The 15,824-nt window shown below is 34.9% G+C and overlaps 1 protein-coding gene across 3 annotated transcripts in view; it reads left to right on the forward strand.

Annotated features, from left to right (window-relative positions):
• mvb12ba (multivesicular body subunit 12Ba) overlaps nucleotides 1-13,709 on the forward strand; it is a 35,169-nt gene extending 21,460 nt beyond the window's left edge. For all 3 annotated transcript variants that reach the window (XM_039655024.2, XM_039655026.2, XM_039655027.2), the window contains exons 5-10: nucleotides 616-745; nucleotides 2,030-2,182; nucleotides 10,094-10,185; nucleotides 11,495-11,550; nucleotides 11,719-11,778; nucleotides 13,440-13,709. In XM_039655024.2, the coding sequence (XP_039510958.2) occupies nucleotides 616-745; nucleotides 2,030-2,182; nucleotides 10,094-10,185; nucleotides 11,495-11,550; nucleotides 11,719-11,778; nucleotides 13,440-13,526 (578 nt within the window). In that variant the 3' untranslated portion in view covers nucleotides 13,527-13,709. The remainder of the gene's footprint in view (nucleotides 1-615; nucleotides 746-2,029; nucleotides 2,183-10,093; nucleotides 10,186-11,494; nucleotides 11,551-11,718; nucleotides 11,779-13,439) is intronic.
• The last annotated feature ends 2,115 nt before the right edge of the window (nucleotides 13,710-15,824 follow it).

The following is a 15,824-nucleotide window of genomic DNA, read 5'->3' on the forward strand; positions in this document are numbered from 1 at the left end:
AATTGCACTTGCGTAACATACTTGCGTTTGCATATTTCAGGCTTAAAGGGATAGGGACCCCAAAATGACAATTCTGTCAGTAATTATTCTCCCTCATGTCATTCAACCCTGTAAGACTTCATCTTCTGAACACAAATTAAAGGGATAGTTGACTTTGAAATTAATGTTTGATATGTTTTATCTTACCTCAAGGGCATCCAAGATGTAGGTGTCTTTGTTTCCGCAGTAGTTTCAATTTTGATATGTTTAGGTCAAACCGTTCATATAATGCAGGTCTATGGGGTCCACCCATGGGTGAACTATCCCTTTAAATCCTAATGTAGTAATTTCGTATACTCCCTGCATGTTTGCACAGACACTCAAGATATGAAACCATTATTGTAGCTTAAATAAACCAGTGACACTCCAGACTAGAGTTAAAGAGATGTTTGTTTGTAGTTGCTTTTAGACATGCGGTAGAAGAGCTGAACCTCCATTGTGGATTTAGTATCTCGTGTTAAATAATTAATCGAGTGTGTGATGATGATCCTCTGACCTCTTTCTGTTGTAATCTCCAGTTCCCTTTCACTTTCTTTAACATGTCCTGTTCCTCTCTCTCTCTCTCTCTCTCTCCAGAGGAGCCGGCGTTCAGGAAGAGGAGGTTATGTATTAAGTTCATCCCGAGAGACTCCACCGAAGCTGCCATCTGTGATATCCGTATCTTAGGACGCTCTAAACAGGCGCCGCCACAGTATACGTTCATAGGGTCAGTTACTCTACACAAGAACTCGTGACCTAGACTGGCTTCCTGATATATTTAAAAGACAGTTCGGAAGTATTCAGTGAGAAAATGAATTATATTCTGCTGGTGGGAAATGTGAAATTGAACAGCATAAGTGTGACCTAACAGCTTTATATTATTATTATTTAGTGAGTTAAGATTTCAGAAAACCTCATGGCATTTTTTTAATGAATTTAAATGTTTTAGTGTAATTTTTATATTTAGTTTAGATAAATATTTCTGTTAGATTTATGTACTTTATTTAATAATAATGATAATATATTAGTCTGTCTGCTCTCTTGGATACAACAGGATACTGCAGTGATGTCACATAACCAAAAATGCATCATAATAACTGTACTTTTACATGATGAAATATTTTTCTTCCACCACGAATGAACTCAACATACAGTATATATTTTAATTTTTAATAATACATGTGTATATAATATATATATATATATATATATATATATATATATATATATATATATTAATATTATACAATTCTGTATTCATTATATGAATATTGTGATATATTAATAATATCTTTTTTTAAACTTTTTTTTTTTTTACTTCTGATAAAAAGTAAAAAAATCTATTATCTAATTAACTTTTAATGGTTAATTTTTTGGTGGAAAAATAATTGTTTTAAAAAACATGCAAGTGTCCCATTATCATTCTACTCTCTGAAAAATATATATAATTATTAGAGCATTATTCAACATCTTTAATAATGTCATAAGGCCGAAACTTATTAAGACACCATTGTTTGTAAGTATTTTTCTTACAATATCTGGAGATCTCTGGCTGTACTTTGAGATCTCCTTTGTTGATATATGTGACCCTGGATCATAAAACCAATCATAAGTCGCACGGGTGTATTTGTGGCAATAGCCAACGATACATAGTATGGGTCAAAATTATAGATTTTTCTTTTATGCCAAAAATCATTAGGATATTAACGAAGATCATGTTCCATGAAGATATTTATTAAATTTCCTACCGTAAATATTTAAAATATTTATTTTTGTGAGTGAATGCATCACAATCGTAAACAGAAATGGACAAATACTGTCCTAACAAACCATACACCGATGGAAAGCTTATATATTCAGCTCTCAGTTGATGTATAAATCTCAATTTTAACAAATTAGTGGTCCAGGGTCACATATTCTTATTAAATACATCTGTGTTTTGTGTTTCTGAGTGTTTAATTTATCCTGAGTAAATGATTTCCGGTTTGGTGAATTGTGTATTTCCTCTTAGAGAGCTGAACAATATGGGGATCTGGTACCGGATGGGAAAGGTGCCACGGACCCAGGACTCTTCACCTGTACAGAACAACTCCTCCACCACCAACACCACCAATAACATCCAGACTGTCACCAACAACTCCACTCCAGCGCCAGTCATTGTCAAGTACGTGTTGGTGAAGTGTGAACCGCGTTCGTAGCGACAGCTGCAGAATAGGAAGAGAGATATGAGACAAACTGAGAGGAGGAAGAGAAACATGGCATGGAAAAACACTTTAATTAGCATTCTTTATATACTGGAATAAACGAGCTTGTGTTTTTTTTAGGAAATTCCACAGTAAGTTATAGTATATCCCATAGTTCCACACTATCTTAAAGGAGTAGTTCAGTTATAAAAAAAACTTTTGCTGATAATTTACTCACCCCCATGTCATCCAAGATGTCCACGTCTTTCTTTCTTCAGTTGAAAAGAAATGAAGATTTTTGATGAAAACATTCAGGATTTTTGTCCTTATAATGGACTTCAATGGGGTCCAAATGGTTCAAGGTCCAAATGAGAGTTTCAGTGCAGCTTCAAAGGGCTTTAAACGATTCCAGACAATGAATAAGGGTCTTATCAAGCGAAACGATCACTCATTTAATAAATAAATAACAAAGTTTAAGTTTTATAAGCTCAAATGCTCGCCTTGCTCTGTTCTGTGATGCGCGTTCGTGACTCTCCTGTTCAAACACGTTCATCAAAATGAACAAATCTTTTTCCGAGTCAATTCATTCATTTTGTTCATTGAATTTACCAAATGACTCGAAAAAAGATTTGTTTGATAAACGAGTCACGAACGCGCATCACAGAACAGAGCAAGGTGACCAATTGAGCTTATAAACTTAAACTTTGTTATTTTTTTTTTTAAATGAGCAATCGTTTTGCTTGATAAGACCCTTATTCATCGTCTGGAATCGTTTAAAGCCCTTTGAACAGTTTGTAGTTTGCACTGAAACTGTCTTTTGGACCTTGAACCGTTTGGACCCCATTGAAGTCCATTATATGGAGAAAAATCTATCAAAAACCTTAATTTCTTTTCGACTGAAGAAAGAAAGACGTGGACATCTTGGATGACATTTGGGTGAGTAAATTATCAGCAAAAGTTTTTTTTCAAAAGCGAACTACTCCTTTAAGGATCTTTGATGAATAGAAAGTTCAAAGATCAGCATTTGTTTGAAATAGAAATGTCTTTACTGTCACTTTTGATCAAGCAGTAATAATCAAATTAAGAACAAACATGCTGTTTTCCATGATATAACTGGACTAATGAAATGTTTTAGAGTGCTTTCACGTGCTATTCTTGTGTATGTTTACGGGCTTGTTTGTGTCTCAGGGTTTTGTTACGCCCCGGAGCTTTTTCTGACCCTAATGGGAAGTGTCTGTTCCAGCTGTTTCCCTCTCATGGTTTCCTCTCTGTCTGTCTGCTCTCTTGATACCGACCTATTATATATAACAGGATACAACTGCAGTGAAGTCACATAACCAAAAATGCATCACAATAAGGGAGTGACCGTCTCTGACTGGTCCCTGAACGCGCATATCGAAATCTTAGAGGTTGAAATGGTCATGAAAAACTCAAACCCTTGACTAAGATACTTAAATAACAACACTCTCGTTCCTGTATTGGATGTTATAAGGGAAAGATTATAATAATGCTATAAATTCAGTCACTTTAACCCCTTTAACATTTTTAAAAGAGTATTATCCTATACTAAACCTAAACTAATCTTGACAAACTATATATCATTTGAAAGCTTAGAATTTCTAGTTGTCATATATGGTAATTGATTTTCAAAATATATTACAGAGGAGCCATTTATCAATTTGCAACAAGAATATTTTCATACTCTAAGGTGTGTTCAGACCTTTATTTTGAAATTGTGATGAGCATGAAAAATCATGACAGAAGGGTAGAAACCTGTTTGTTTTCATGCCAAAAGTTCAAAAGAAAGCCTCCATTCAATTATTTTATAATTATAATAATTATTATTTCATATGGAAATGGAGGCGCCCTTATATGGGCAGTAATGGAGTCTGGTTGTGCCCTAGTGAAAAAGTTTGGTACTGCGCCCAAACAAAATTTTACTGAAAGCTCATTTTTTGAGATATCAACCTAAAATTTGAAACACAACTTGTTCAGATTTTTGGCTTGGATTTTTTTTTTTTTGCAGTTTTAGACTCGCCAGGTTTTGAAAATATATATTTTATATAAAATATGAATAATTAAATTTTTTATATTGTACATTTTAATTCACTTCTACAAAAATCTGCCAAATGTCTTCTTTAAAACGAGACCATTTTTACGTCTATATTCCAAAGCATTCTTGAATTACAACCATTTAAGTTCGAAATGTGCATTTTCATCTATATTCAAAAAAGGGGGGGTGACACTTAAGGGGTTAATTCAAGTCAGTTATCTTTACCACATTACAGTGATTTAACACAACTAAATTCTGTATATCCACCTTTTCCCTATGCCCATCGAGATTTTGCACGAATAATGTGAGTAACTTTCATTAAACTGTAAACAGTCAGTGAAAGGTTCGCTTTACGAATAGGGGTGTAACAATATATCGCAATACAAAAATGCAACAATACGTATCGTGAATAGTCCACCCAAAATAAAAATGACTGTGTGATTTTTCAGAGTAGTGTCAGTACTACATTAAACTGCTATATATAATGTAATGGGGAATATTTGTGGGTCCTGACAATGCCAAATATCTGTTACCAGTAAAAAGTGGCCTACGTTTATTTTAAATAGCCTATATCTAGTCAGTGATGGAGCGCAAGTATATTCATCTAAAATAATTCTAGATTTTCACCATATTATTATTCTGGTGTCACCATTGTCTTTGGGAATAGTCCAAGCCTATTCATTTACACACACAATGTAATATCAAAGTTAGCATTTTAATCAACAGTACATTTTTTTTTATTAGCTTTTACCATATGTAGGTATGTGGACAAAAAATTAAAACTCAACAAATAGACAAATGGATAGCATATGTGGAAAAACCTGGGTACCCCCTTTACAAAAAAAAAAAAGGTACATATGTCAAGTATGAAGAAAGTTACAACATTTTATAGTTCAGTAATCAGCGCCTATTATCGTCTCATTTCTAAGGTGAAAACAATAGAATTTAGTTGCACGAAAACAAGTTGTTGTTTTTTTTTTCACAAAAATTCTAATAACTTTCTTAATGAATTTTCTGTGGAGATGGGTTTCATATAGTTATTTGGATCTATACTTGATTTTAACACACATAAAGACTGATCTTTTATGGTATTTTTCTGACGAGCAGTTGTTGAAAATACAAATAATTGAATGGAAAACAACGATCCAAGAAACATTATATATCCTTAATTTAACAGATTTAACAGTTGTGTAAGAATATAGAGTTAAAAATACTAACGCTGGTGGAGGAAAGAAAGTGGAGGAGACCACACAAATGATGAGTGTAGCCGACACGACGCGCTGCATTTTGACAGCTTTTTTACAGGTAACGTTCAGTGGCGGTAGTCATAAAAAAAGTGGGGGAGTTTAAATGGCCACGAAATTGTGTACAGCACACCACAAACATATGTTCTTCATGTCCACCTGCCTCTGAAAAGTGTCCAAAGTGGGTAAAAATAATTTCTTGACAGTTGAATTCTTCCGTATTGTTTGAAATCGCCTTTCAGGAGGAAAATGCAGCCTGACTAGAGAAAATTGAAAACAAATGTGCAGTCGAAAACCTTAATGATGTGATTGGCTAAAAATAATCAAGGATTCCCACAGCGAGTCAATGAAAACGGCGCATTTTAGGAGACCCGCTCAGAGTGATTCGGGAAAATCCGCCACAGAGATTTGAAACACAATGGCGGCCGCTATTTATGGATATGTCCACATACCTACCATATGTCTTAGAATATCGCAATAATATTGTATCGTGAGTTCAGTATCATAGTATGTATCGAATCGTGACATGAGGGTATTGTTACATCCCTATAAGCATTCTCAAAAACTCACCCTTCACCCATTAAACATTAAAAGGACATTTTATTAGTATAAAAGCATTAAAAAATGACTACAACAGACCATGAATTGATTATTTCTGCAACAATATAAAAATTAGTTTGTGTTAAATATCACTAGTAATATACAGTATGTCTGTATTATGTAACATTAGTTGCCTTAATCAAAAATGTTAAATAACTGAAACACTCAGTGATATTATTTCAAATCGATTTCCATCATTTGACAGATAATAAATATTGTGTTTTCTTGCTTTAGAAACATTGCAGTTAGGGTTGGGTATCGAGAATCGAGTATTGATTGGAACCGAGACTAACTTTTAGTTTTTCCCGGAATCGTCCGCCGAGCGGAAGAAGAAACCGCTGAACAACACCAACGAAGAAGCGTCTACCGGAAGTGTTGGCATAACCGCGCGAGTCAAACATGAGTAGCTTACGTCGGCGATCCAAAGTGTGGGTTCACTTTTATAAAAATAACGAAATCTCGGCAAAATGCAAAATTTGTGACAAAAGGAGTATTTCCTTCAGAAAGGCCGTTGGTTAGCAAGGTTAGCTAAACTTTTTTGACCCTGCCTCTTAAAAGAATCGGAATCGAGAATCGTTAGGAACCGGAATCGAAACAAGGAATCGGAATCGGAATCAGAATCGTTCAAATTCAAACGATACCCAACCCTAATTGCAGTAAACACTGAAAACAAACCTGGAAAGAGGCGCAAGGATTCGGGGAATAAACGAGAGATTCTTAGTGCATCCCAATGATTTATTCATGGGATATATTGTAAATTGAATCACAAATGCGGAGAATATGCTGTTACAGCAGAATACAAAAGAAAAAGAAGGAAAGAATAAAATAATGCAGCGACTGAAAAAAGCTCTTGTCATAGCAAACGCTGACGGATGAGGATTATTTGTAGTGCAACCTTATGAATTGTTTCAGTCTTTTCACCCGAATCAGAAGTGCCTTCCATGATCTAAATCACAGAAGAGGCTTGTTAGGAAAAAAGTGGGTAGATTTGTTTGTTTTGTCATGATTTGGTATTAAGTGTGGAGTTTCCCTTACAGCTGCCAGCAGAACACCTACACACTGAACACATCAAGTCATGTGTGTGTGGTTTAGTCATGTTATGAGTGTTTAATGGTGGGCGTTGAGCGTTCTCCTGTTATTAAGTGGATCTGTAATGCACAGATTTATCTAAACGTGTGCAAGCAGCAGGGATCACGTTACCGTTACACGTCATCCTGAAAAATACAGTTGCTAATGGTTATTGTGTGTGAACACTGATTCCTCTTTCACATCTCTATGTGCTTGAACGGACACACACACTTACATTGTCAAAATACCCGTCTTGGTAAGAATTCATGTTAACACAGTCAGTTATGTCTAAGGCTGCATTTACACTGCAGGTCTTGATGCCCAAATCCGATTTTCTGACTATATCCGATTTTTTTGACGACCTGCTTGCATCATCTTTTAAAAGTGACCCATATCCGATTTTTGCATTTACACTATACACTGCTGAAACTACCAAATGTAGACGTTCTGACTCGGGAAATTAAGTAAAACAGCACAAAATGCAATGGATACAGATGTGAATAAAATTATCCAGTGTTTTTCTTTCCACAATATTTAGAAAAGTCATCAAAACATTGGCACTGTAGCCACGAGCGCTTAAAACGATGCCTCATATCTCGTGAAATGTCTTCAAATACAGATTTTTTTTTTCAACATTGTATTTATTGATTTTAGAAACATTTACATTAAAACAAGCACAGAAAGAAAAATAAAATACAAAAAAAAAAGAAATAATAATAAAAACAACAACGACAACAACTATACTATACAAATGTCAAGACAATGGTACATTAATAACATAATTTGTTATTCCTGGTTACAACGAAAATAAACTATTTGGTTCACCTTCCTTTAAAAATTCAATAAAGGGGTTCCAAACTTCTCCTTTAACAATATATGTGAGTTTCTCCAAAGCCAAACAACCTGACAATTCCTGTAATTCAAATTCGCCTGCACTCTTCGCCCCAAACACTCAAAAGACAAGAAACCTCCGCATTGCTCCACTGTGTGTATCCTTTCTTTCATCGCGCCTGTAATGACTGGCGACTCGCATTACCGGGGAATATCCCATTTGTCTGCTTACATGGCACACGCAAATGCACGATTCATATCCGATTTATTAACACGTATGAATCCGATCTGGGAAGAAAAAAAATATCGGATTTGGGTCACTTGAACCATACAGTGTAAACGAGGCCTAAGTGGGAAAGAAATTGGATGCGTCTCATTTTATTGGATCCGTGCATTCGCTCTTAAAGTGAAAGCAGCCTATAAATATCTGATTATGCAAACCATGACTCAAAATCCATAGTTTTGTGATTTGTTGAACCACCAAACCGCTAAAATACCACTGATTCTTGCGTTCAAAAACAGCTCTATGTTTGCGCAACAGATCGTTTTATTAAAAAGCTGTAGTATTTCTAACTTGTTACATCATTGGGCGTTTTCACTAGAGCCCGACCGATAAAGGATTTTGAAGGCCGATACCGATACAAATATTTTTGGGTTTTAAAATCCGATATATCGGCCGATATTTTTTTTTTATTAAATATTGTTGGATTTCACACACGTGTAAAAGAAAAGCTAACTTTTCTGCGCAAGATACGTTTGATACTTTTTCTCTATGTCACTCCTCGCAAGTATAACTTACATTTTACAATGCAGGGACTGTAACTAGAGATATGCTAGTTATAAATACAGTAATCATTACTTTATTTAGCCAGAAAAAGTTCATTGTGGTTTCCAAGCTCATTAATGTTAACGTTAGCGGTCTTCCACTGATGATAGTGGCTTTAGCTAGCTTTGTGGTTAGCTAGTCTATGATGAGCCATAATTTAGCAATAGATAACAACATTATACTGCAAATTGTAAAACATACATTTTCAATATAACAGGCCAAGGAAAGGCCGTTTTTATGTTATTTTTGAAATATTCATTTATCGGCCATTATAACTGCCGATACCGATATTTTGGAAAATGCCTAATATCGGCCGATAATAACGGTCTGGCTCATTTGTTTTGGAAACTGGTGCGTTTTCTCCCTCAGCTGGTTCGTTTAGACATATATGAACACCGGCAATCACGCTCAGATCCGCACCAAAACAATCTGAGATCGGCTGAACAAGATGGCCAGATTGAAAACGAACCATTTCGGTTGAGGTGCAATACCATAATTCATAACGGGAAATATGTTATATAAAAGCAGCAGTGTCTACATCTACGCCTCTTCATCTGTGTATTTACTTTTCTCAGTGCATTGAAAGAATGATGTCCCAACGAAGCCTTGATTCCCACTCTAACTGCATTAGAAGTGATATATATATCATATTAAATGTCATTAAATATATATAATTTATCAGGAGTTTGTGTGTCACAACAGATATAGATGAACATAAACAGGTGAAGTCTGACCAATAAGAGGACGGATTTACTCACATGTGACTTGCTTAAATTCTGGTTAAAAGTGTTGCCTTGTGAAAGTGAAGAAAATGCAACATTTTGACAAATAAAGCCCCCGTTTCAGAACAAATCAAATGATCTACAGGTCTGAAAACGCCCTTAAAAACAACACTCATGGCGAGATGCGCACAAGACATTTCTCTGAGAGGGGTTTCTAACAGCTTATTTAAAGATTCGCCACTAAAAACATAAAAAAACGAAATAGAAAAAGCACAATTGCTAAAAAAATATCCTTAAAAAGCAAGAATGTAGATCTCCTCATGTGATCTGAGACAGAATTATCACAATTTGCATGACTGTATTGCGGATGCAACCCTCAGTCTTCATCAAGGTTGCCAGTCAGATGAATGCAGGGACATTTAGTATGATTTAAAAAGCAAAAAGATTTTGTTTTTCTACAGCTGATGAGACACAAACAACTCTGATCATTTTGAGGTTGAAAGAAGATATCTTGAATAATAGTCTTCTATTTCTGTTTCTCTCTATAGGCACATATCCATGACCCTGCCGGCATGTTTCAGGAAAAGCACAACCAGACCAGACTTTGAACACCAGAACTCCAACCTCTATGCCATCTCTGGTACCAGAACCACACAGAACACAGCTGACCTAAACTGAACACCCTCACAACATCTCCAATATCCCATCAGTGCAAACTAGAAGAGACGAATGTTCCTAGAAATTCACATGCGTTTACAAATCATTAAATAGAAATAATCAGTAGTGGAGTTTACTCTTTCTAACAAAAACAGTATCGGCTACATGATAGTATATTACAGGTGAAACTCGAAAAATTTGAATATCGCGCAAAAGTTCATTTATTTCAGTAATCCAACTTGAAAGGTGAAACTAATATATTATATAGACTCAGTACATGCAAAGTGAGATATTTCAAGCCTTTATTTGTTAGAATTGATGATCATGTTTCACAGCTTATGAAAACCCTAAATTCAAAATTAGAATATTGTGAGAAGGTTTTCATATCTGTAAGCCATAATCATCAAAATTATAGCAAATAAAGGCTTAAAATCTCTCACTTTGCATGTACTGAGTCTATATAATATATTAGTTTCACCTTTCAAGTTGAAATACTGAAATAAATGAACTTTTGCATGATATTCTAATTTTTCAGTTTCACCTGTATATTATATTAGTCTCCCATGATTCTGAAGACAACTACACTTGCTGCAGTCTATTTAAAAACATATTTAATTTATTTGAATTAAAAAATGTCACTAGTTTCATAACTGGCAAATACATTTGTATTGTTTTGTCGCCACCTACTGGTGTAACAATGTTGATACAATCTTTATTTGAAGCATAAAGTTGCTTTCAAAAGGTGATTTGCTCTATTTTGATTGTTACCGTACACATCAGTGTTTATATCCGAACTATAATCTTTTATCCCAGTACTTCTGTGATCATTGGAATTATTATTACAAAAATAATGATACTGTTTGGTTGATTTTATATTTACATGACTTTAAATGGCTTTAAACTATATTTAAACGTCTAATCGTGCAGCTCTATATTATATTATTAATTTATTCATTTTCACAGCAGTTAAAGTAAATTATGTGGGTTTATTTTGTTAGTATTTATATATATATGTGTGTATATATGTATATATATATATATGTATGTATGTATATATATATATATCAGTATAACATATTAGGCTTACACTGTACGTGACAGAATTTAATCATTAATTGCAATTTATTTGTTTTATAATGATAAAAATGATTTGATTTGGTTAAAAATGATGATTTGGCTACTTTTCATAGCCATTAGAATTTTATTTAGAGTGATTTATTAACATTTTAGTGATTTTTGTGCTGGACACATTCGAGGTAACTCTAGTTAATTCTGATCTCTTGACTTCTCAGCTATGGATGGAGTGCCTTTCATGATCTCGGAGAAGTTTGCGTGTGCCTCCAGTGATGTGAGTCTGCTTTCATGCTTCATCCGCTCTTCAGCAGTCTGTAGATGTGACTAAACAAAATACTTTCAAAGGATAAAATGCCATTTGGCAGTAGAGAATAATGTGTTATAGGTAACTGGTACAAGAGCTTATCCAGACATTGAGGAGAACTGTGTGTCTGTGTTTCAGTTGCAGCAGGTTGATTTAATGGGCATCAGAATCAAGTCACTCGCAGAGATCGAGAAAGAGGTGAGGGCCTGTTGAGTTTCAACCATGACAATATAGGGTCCTTTTCCCCCCATTTAAAGGGATAGTTCACTTTGAAATTAATTTTTGGTACGTTTTAGCTTACCTCAAAGGCATCCAAGATGGACGCGTCTTTGTTTCCACAGTAGTTTCAATGTTGATATTTTTAGGTCAAACCGTTGTTGTCTGTCAGTCATATAATGGAGGTCTATGGTCACCACCTCAAAGAGCATGCACATGATTTAATGACTCGCCTCATTAAATCATGTTTAATTTGGACTTCTCTGTGCATGCTCTTTGAGGTGGTGACCATAGACCTCCATTATATGACTGACAGACAACAACGGTTTGACCTAAAAATATCAACATTGAAACTACTGTGGAAACAAAGACACCTATATCTTGGATGCCCTTGAGTTAAGCTAAAACATACCAAAAATTAATTTCAAAATGAACTATCCCTTTAAATGCAAGAAAATTGCTATATACAGTATATATATATATATATATATATGAAGAGTTCAGATGCAAAAACCTCTAAGTGCCATTTGAAATTTTCTTCTAAAATTATCATTTTTATCAAGCTTGTATATTTAAGTTCAGTAATTTCACTTAAATGGCAATGAAGATTACCTATTAATTGTCATTTAAGTGAAATTACTGACCTTAAATAGACAAGCTTGATAAAAATGGTCTTTCTAGAACAAAATTTCAAATGGCACTTAGAGGCTTTTGCATCTGAACTCTTCATATATACACTGCTCAAAAAAATAAAGGGAACACTTAAACAACACTTAAAAATTAAAAACAAGAAAAAAGTATTTAATAACATTTTATTTGATTCATTCAGATCTATGATGTGTTATTTTAGTGTTCCCTTTATTTTTTTGAGCAGTGTATGTATATATATATATATATATATATATATATATATATATATATACAGTGATGTGAATAAGTTTGGACACCCATGCTAAAGTTGCCCAAAAAGAGGATAGAGTCCCATAGAGTCAGGCAGATTTTTATTTTAAAACTTTATCAGGATGCATATTATCCTGGATCCATGAAATAACTGGCCTTTTAAAAATAAAAATCCGCCCGACTCTATGGGAATTTATTTGTCCTGATTTTAAGGAAGAACATTTATTTATCAATAAGACATTATTCATTCACAAAGAAAATTGGTGTCCTTAAAGGTTGGATTTTTCCTCATTTTTCTAATTAAGGCATTAAGATCAATATCCAAAAGATGATTTTTTTATTCCTCTTTTTAGGCAACTTTAGCATGGGTGTCCAAACTTATTCACATCACTGTATATGAAAAGGCCTCAACACACTATAGTTGTGATTATCAAGAAGTAATTCTATTGTTTACAGAATACTGGTTTGTTGAGTCCCTCATGCATTAAGGTTACAATAAATTGATCAAAACTGACACATTTATAATATTGCAGAACATTTCCAATTTCTGAACTTTCTGTTCATTAAAGAATCCTTCAAAAATATTAAGCGCTTTTCAACATTGAGCAGCATATTAGATATATCATTTGATATAATTAGTTTTGAAATATTGAATTTTAGATGATTAGAGTTGTGTCTGCAGTACCGATGTGCGAGCCACTAGAGGTCAGTGTTGTGTTTAACTCTTTCTGTTTGTGTGTCAGTATGAATACAGTTTCCGGACGGAGCACAGCGCCGCGGCCCGTCTGCCGCCCAGTCCCACCAGAACGTCCCTGGGCTCGGAGGCCTAAGCGGAGGAAAGACGGAGAGGACTTCTGAACACCTGAGCTGAGACTCACACACCTCTCTGAGATTAAAACACAAAACCCATTGGAGAGGATAAAATCAAGAAAAAAACAAAAAAAAAAAAATTAAGAAATGTCATTTCATGTGGTCAAGTTCAGTCTCTTAAGTTGATGCTGCTTTTTCTTAAAGAGATGCTCAGTCTCTACAGCGATCGATCAAAACCACTACAGTGTCGCGAAGGGGCCGGATGGGAAACGCCTGTGCTTTTATTATTGGCTTCTTCCGGCGGCTGGACTGAGAAGCTGTTACTGTCGTGACTTTATGAAGGGTCGGACTTGGACGTACCCGTGAGCCCCAAAGTCTTGGATTTGGAAGAGTATTTTATTTTTTTGTATTTCATTCGCTTGCTCGGTTTTATTTAGATCGCAGCGACTGCATGACTCGTGTGTTTGATCCTCAGATCACTGCACTGTTACAGGATTTCGATATGTTTGTGTTTGTGTGGAAAGAGCGATGAGAGAGTAGGAACACTCCAGCTCTGAGCGAGCCCTTGTACATAGACAGCCGATGAATCAGGAATGTGCCGTTGTAGAATCGCGTGTTACTCGTTTTCCCCTTTCGTCTTACCCCGGTCACCACTGGTCCAGTTTTACTGAGATTTGACTCTTTTTCAGTCTGTAATAGTGTTCGACGGTGCTCAAGCACTTGGATATTGTTTGTGCCGGTCCATTTTGTGGCTTCTGAAGTTTGTGGTGACATTTTGTTTTTTTAAGTGTAATAAACCAGTGAATATTTTTTTTGCTCAAGTTATATTTCACCCCGAGATCTAAAGAAAAAACAATAGAAATTCAATTTTGCATAAGTTGAAAATGTGAAACTCATTTTCCACTCAATTTCATTCCTGAAAAATCATTTTAAGTAGTTTAAATTCTGTAAAACGAGGTAGGCTGACGATTTGACAGTGTTTTTCATATCACATTATTGATTTTGATAATCTCATGCTTCTTTATGCAAAATACAGTTTCTCATTTCTTTCTTTTGATTTTCAGGGTGACCTGAGGAATTCTTGACCGTTTTATGGGAGATTGACCTGAGCAAATTTGTTAGTAAAGCGTTCAGCAGCTCGCACAAAGTCGGCCACTGCTGCTGTGTTTGATACGGTGACGATTATGAGTGAAAGAACAGTGTTATTATTTCTGAAAGCGCAATCTCAGGTGAAAGTGTTGACACCACGTGTCTGCGTCTGGTCAGATGGTTTGACACCTTCACTGTGAGACTTTAATCTAACACTCAGATGGGTTTCTATTTCTCACGTTGTTTAAGCAGCTATATTGTTACATGTTCTAACCACTATTGTGACTTTTATTATGTAAGATTTCAAATCTGAAATTAACCACAAATCTGACCTGACCTTTTTTTTTTTATTGTTTCTTGCTGTGGAAGTCGATAGCTTGAGACCTTCAATCCTGGTTTTCTAGGCGTCTGTCAAGCCTGTTTTTAAATCTGTCTGGAAGCTTGTTTCCGCCCTAGAATGAAAAATAGAAAAGGTAATTGCGACTTTTTATCTCACAATTCTGACTTTTTTTTCTCACAATTGCGAGTTTACTTCTCGCAATTCTGACTTTATTTCTCAGAATTGCGAGATATAAAGTCAGAATTGCATGATATAAAGTCGCAATTTCGAGATATAGTCGTAATTGCGAGATATAAAGTCAGAATTGCGTGACAAAGTCAGAATTGCGTGACATAAAGTCAGAATTACGTGATATAAAGTCGCCATTTCGTGTTATAAAGTCTGAATTGCGAGATATAAAGTAAGAATTGCTAGTTATAAAGTCAGAATTGTGAGATATAAAGTCAGAATTGTGAGATATAAAGTCAGAATTGCGTGATTTAAAGTCAGAATTGCGAGTTATAAAGTCAGAATTGCGAGATATATGAAGTAAGAGTTGCGAGATTTGAACTATTCTGAGGGGGAAAGTTACTATTTTTTTCCCCTTAGAATTGGCCTAAGGGGAAAAAAAGTCGCAATTGCGAGTTTATATGTCACAATTCTGAGAAAATATGTCAGAATTTCGACATATAAACTCGCAATTATGTGTTATAAAGTCAGAATTGCAAGATGTAAACTTGCAATTGTGAGAAAAAAGTCAGAATTGTGAGATAAAAAGTCGCACTTCTGTCTTTTTTCTCAGAATTGCGACTTTATGTCACGCAATTTTGACTTTATGTCACGCAATTCTGACTTTATATCTCACAATTCTGTCTTTATATCTCGCAATTCTGACTTTATATCACAATTC

Source organism: Pimephales promelas, chromosome 4, assembly GCF_988280905.1.
Source record: "Pimephales promelas chromosome 4, fPimPro1.hap1.1, whole genome shotgun sequence".
NCBI classification, from domain to species: Eukaryota; Metazoa; Chordata; class Actinopteri; order Cypriniformes; family Leuciscidae; genus Pimephales; species Pimephales promelas.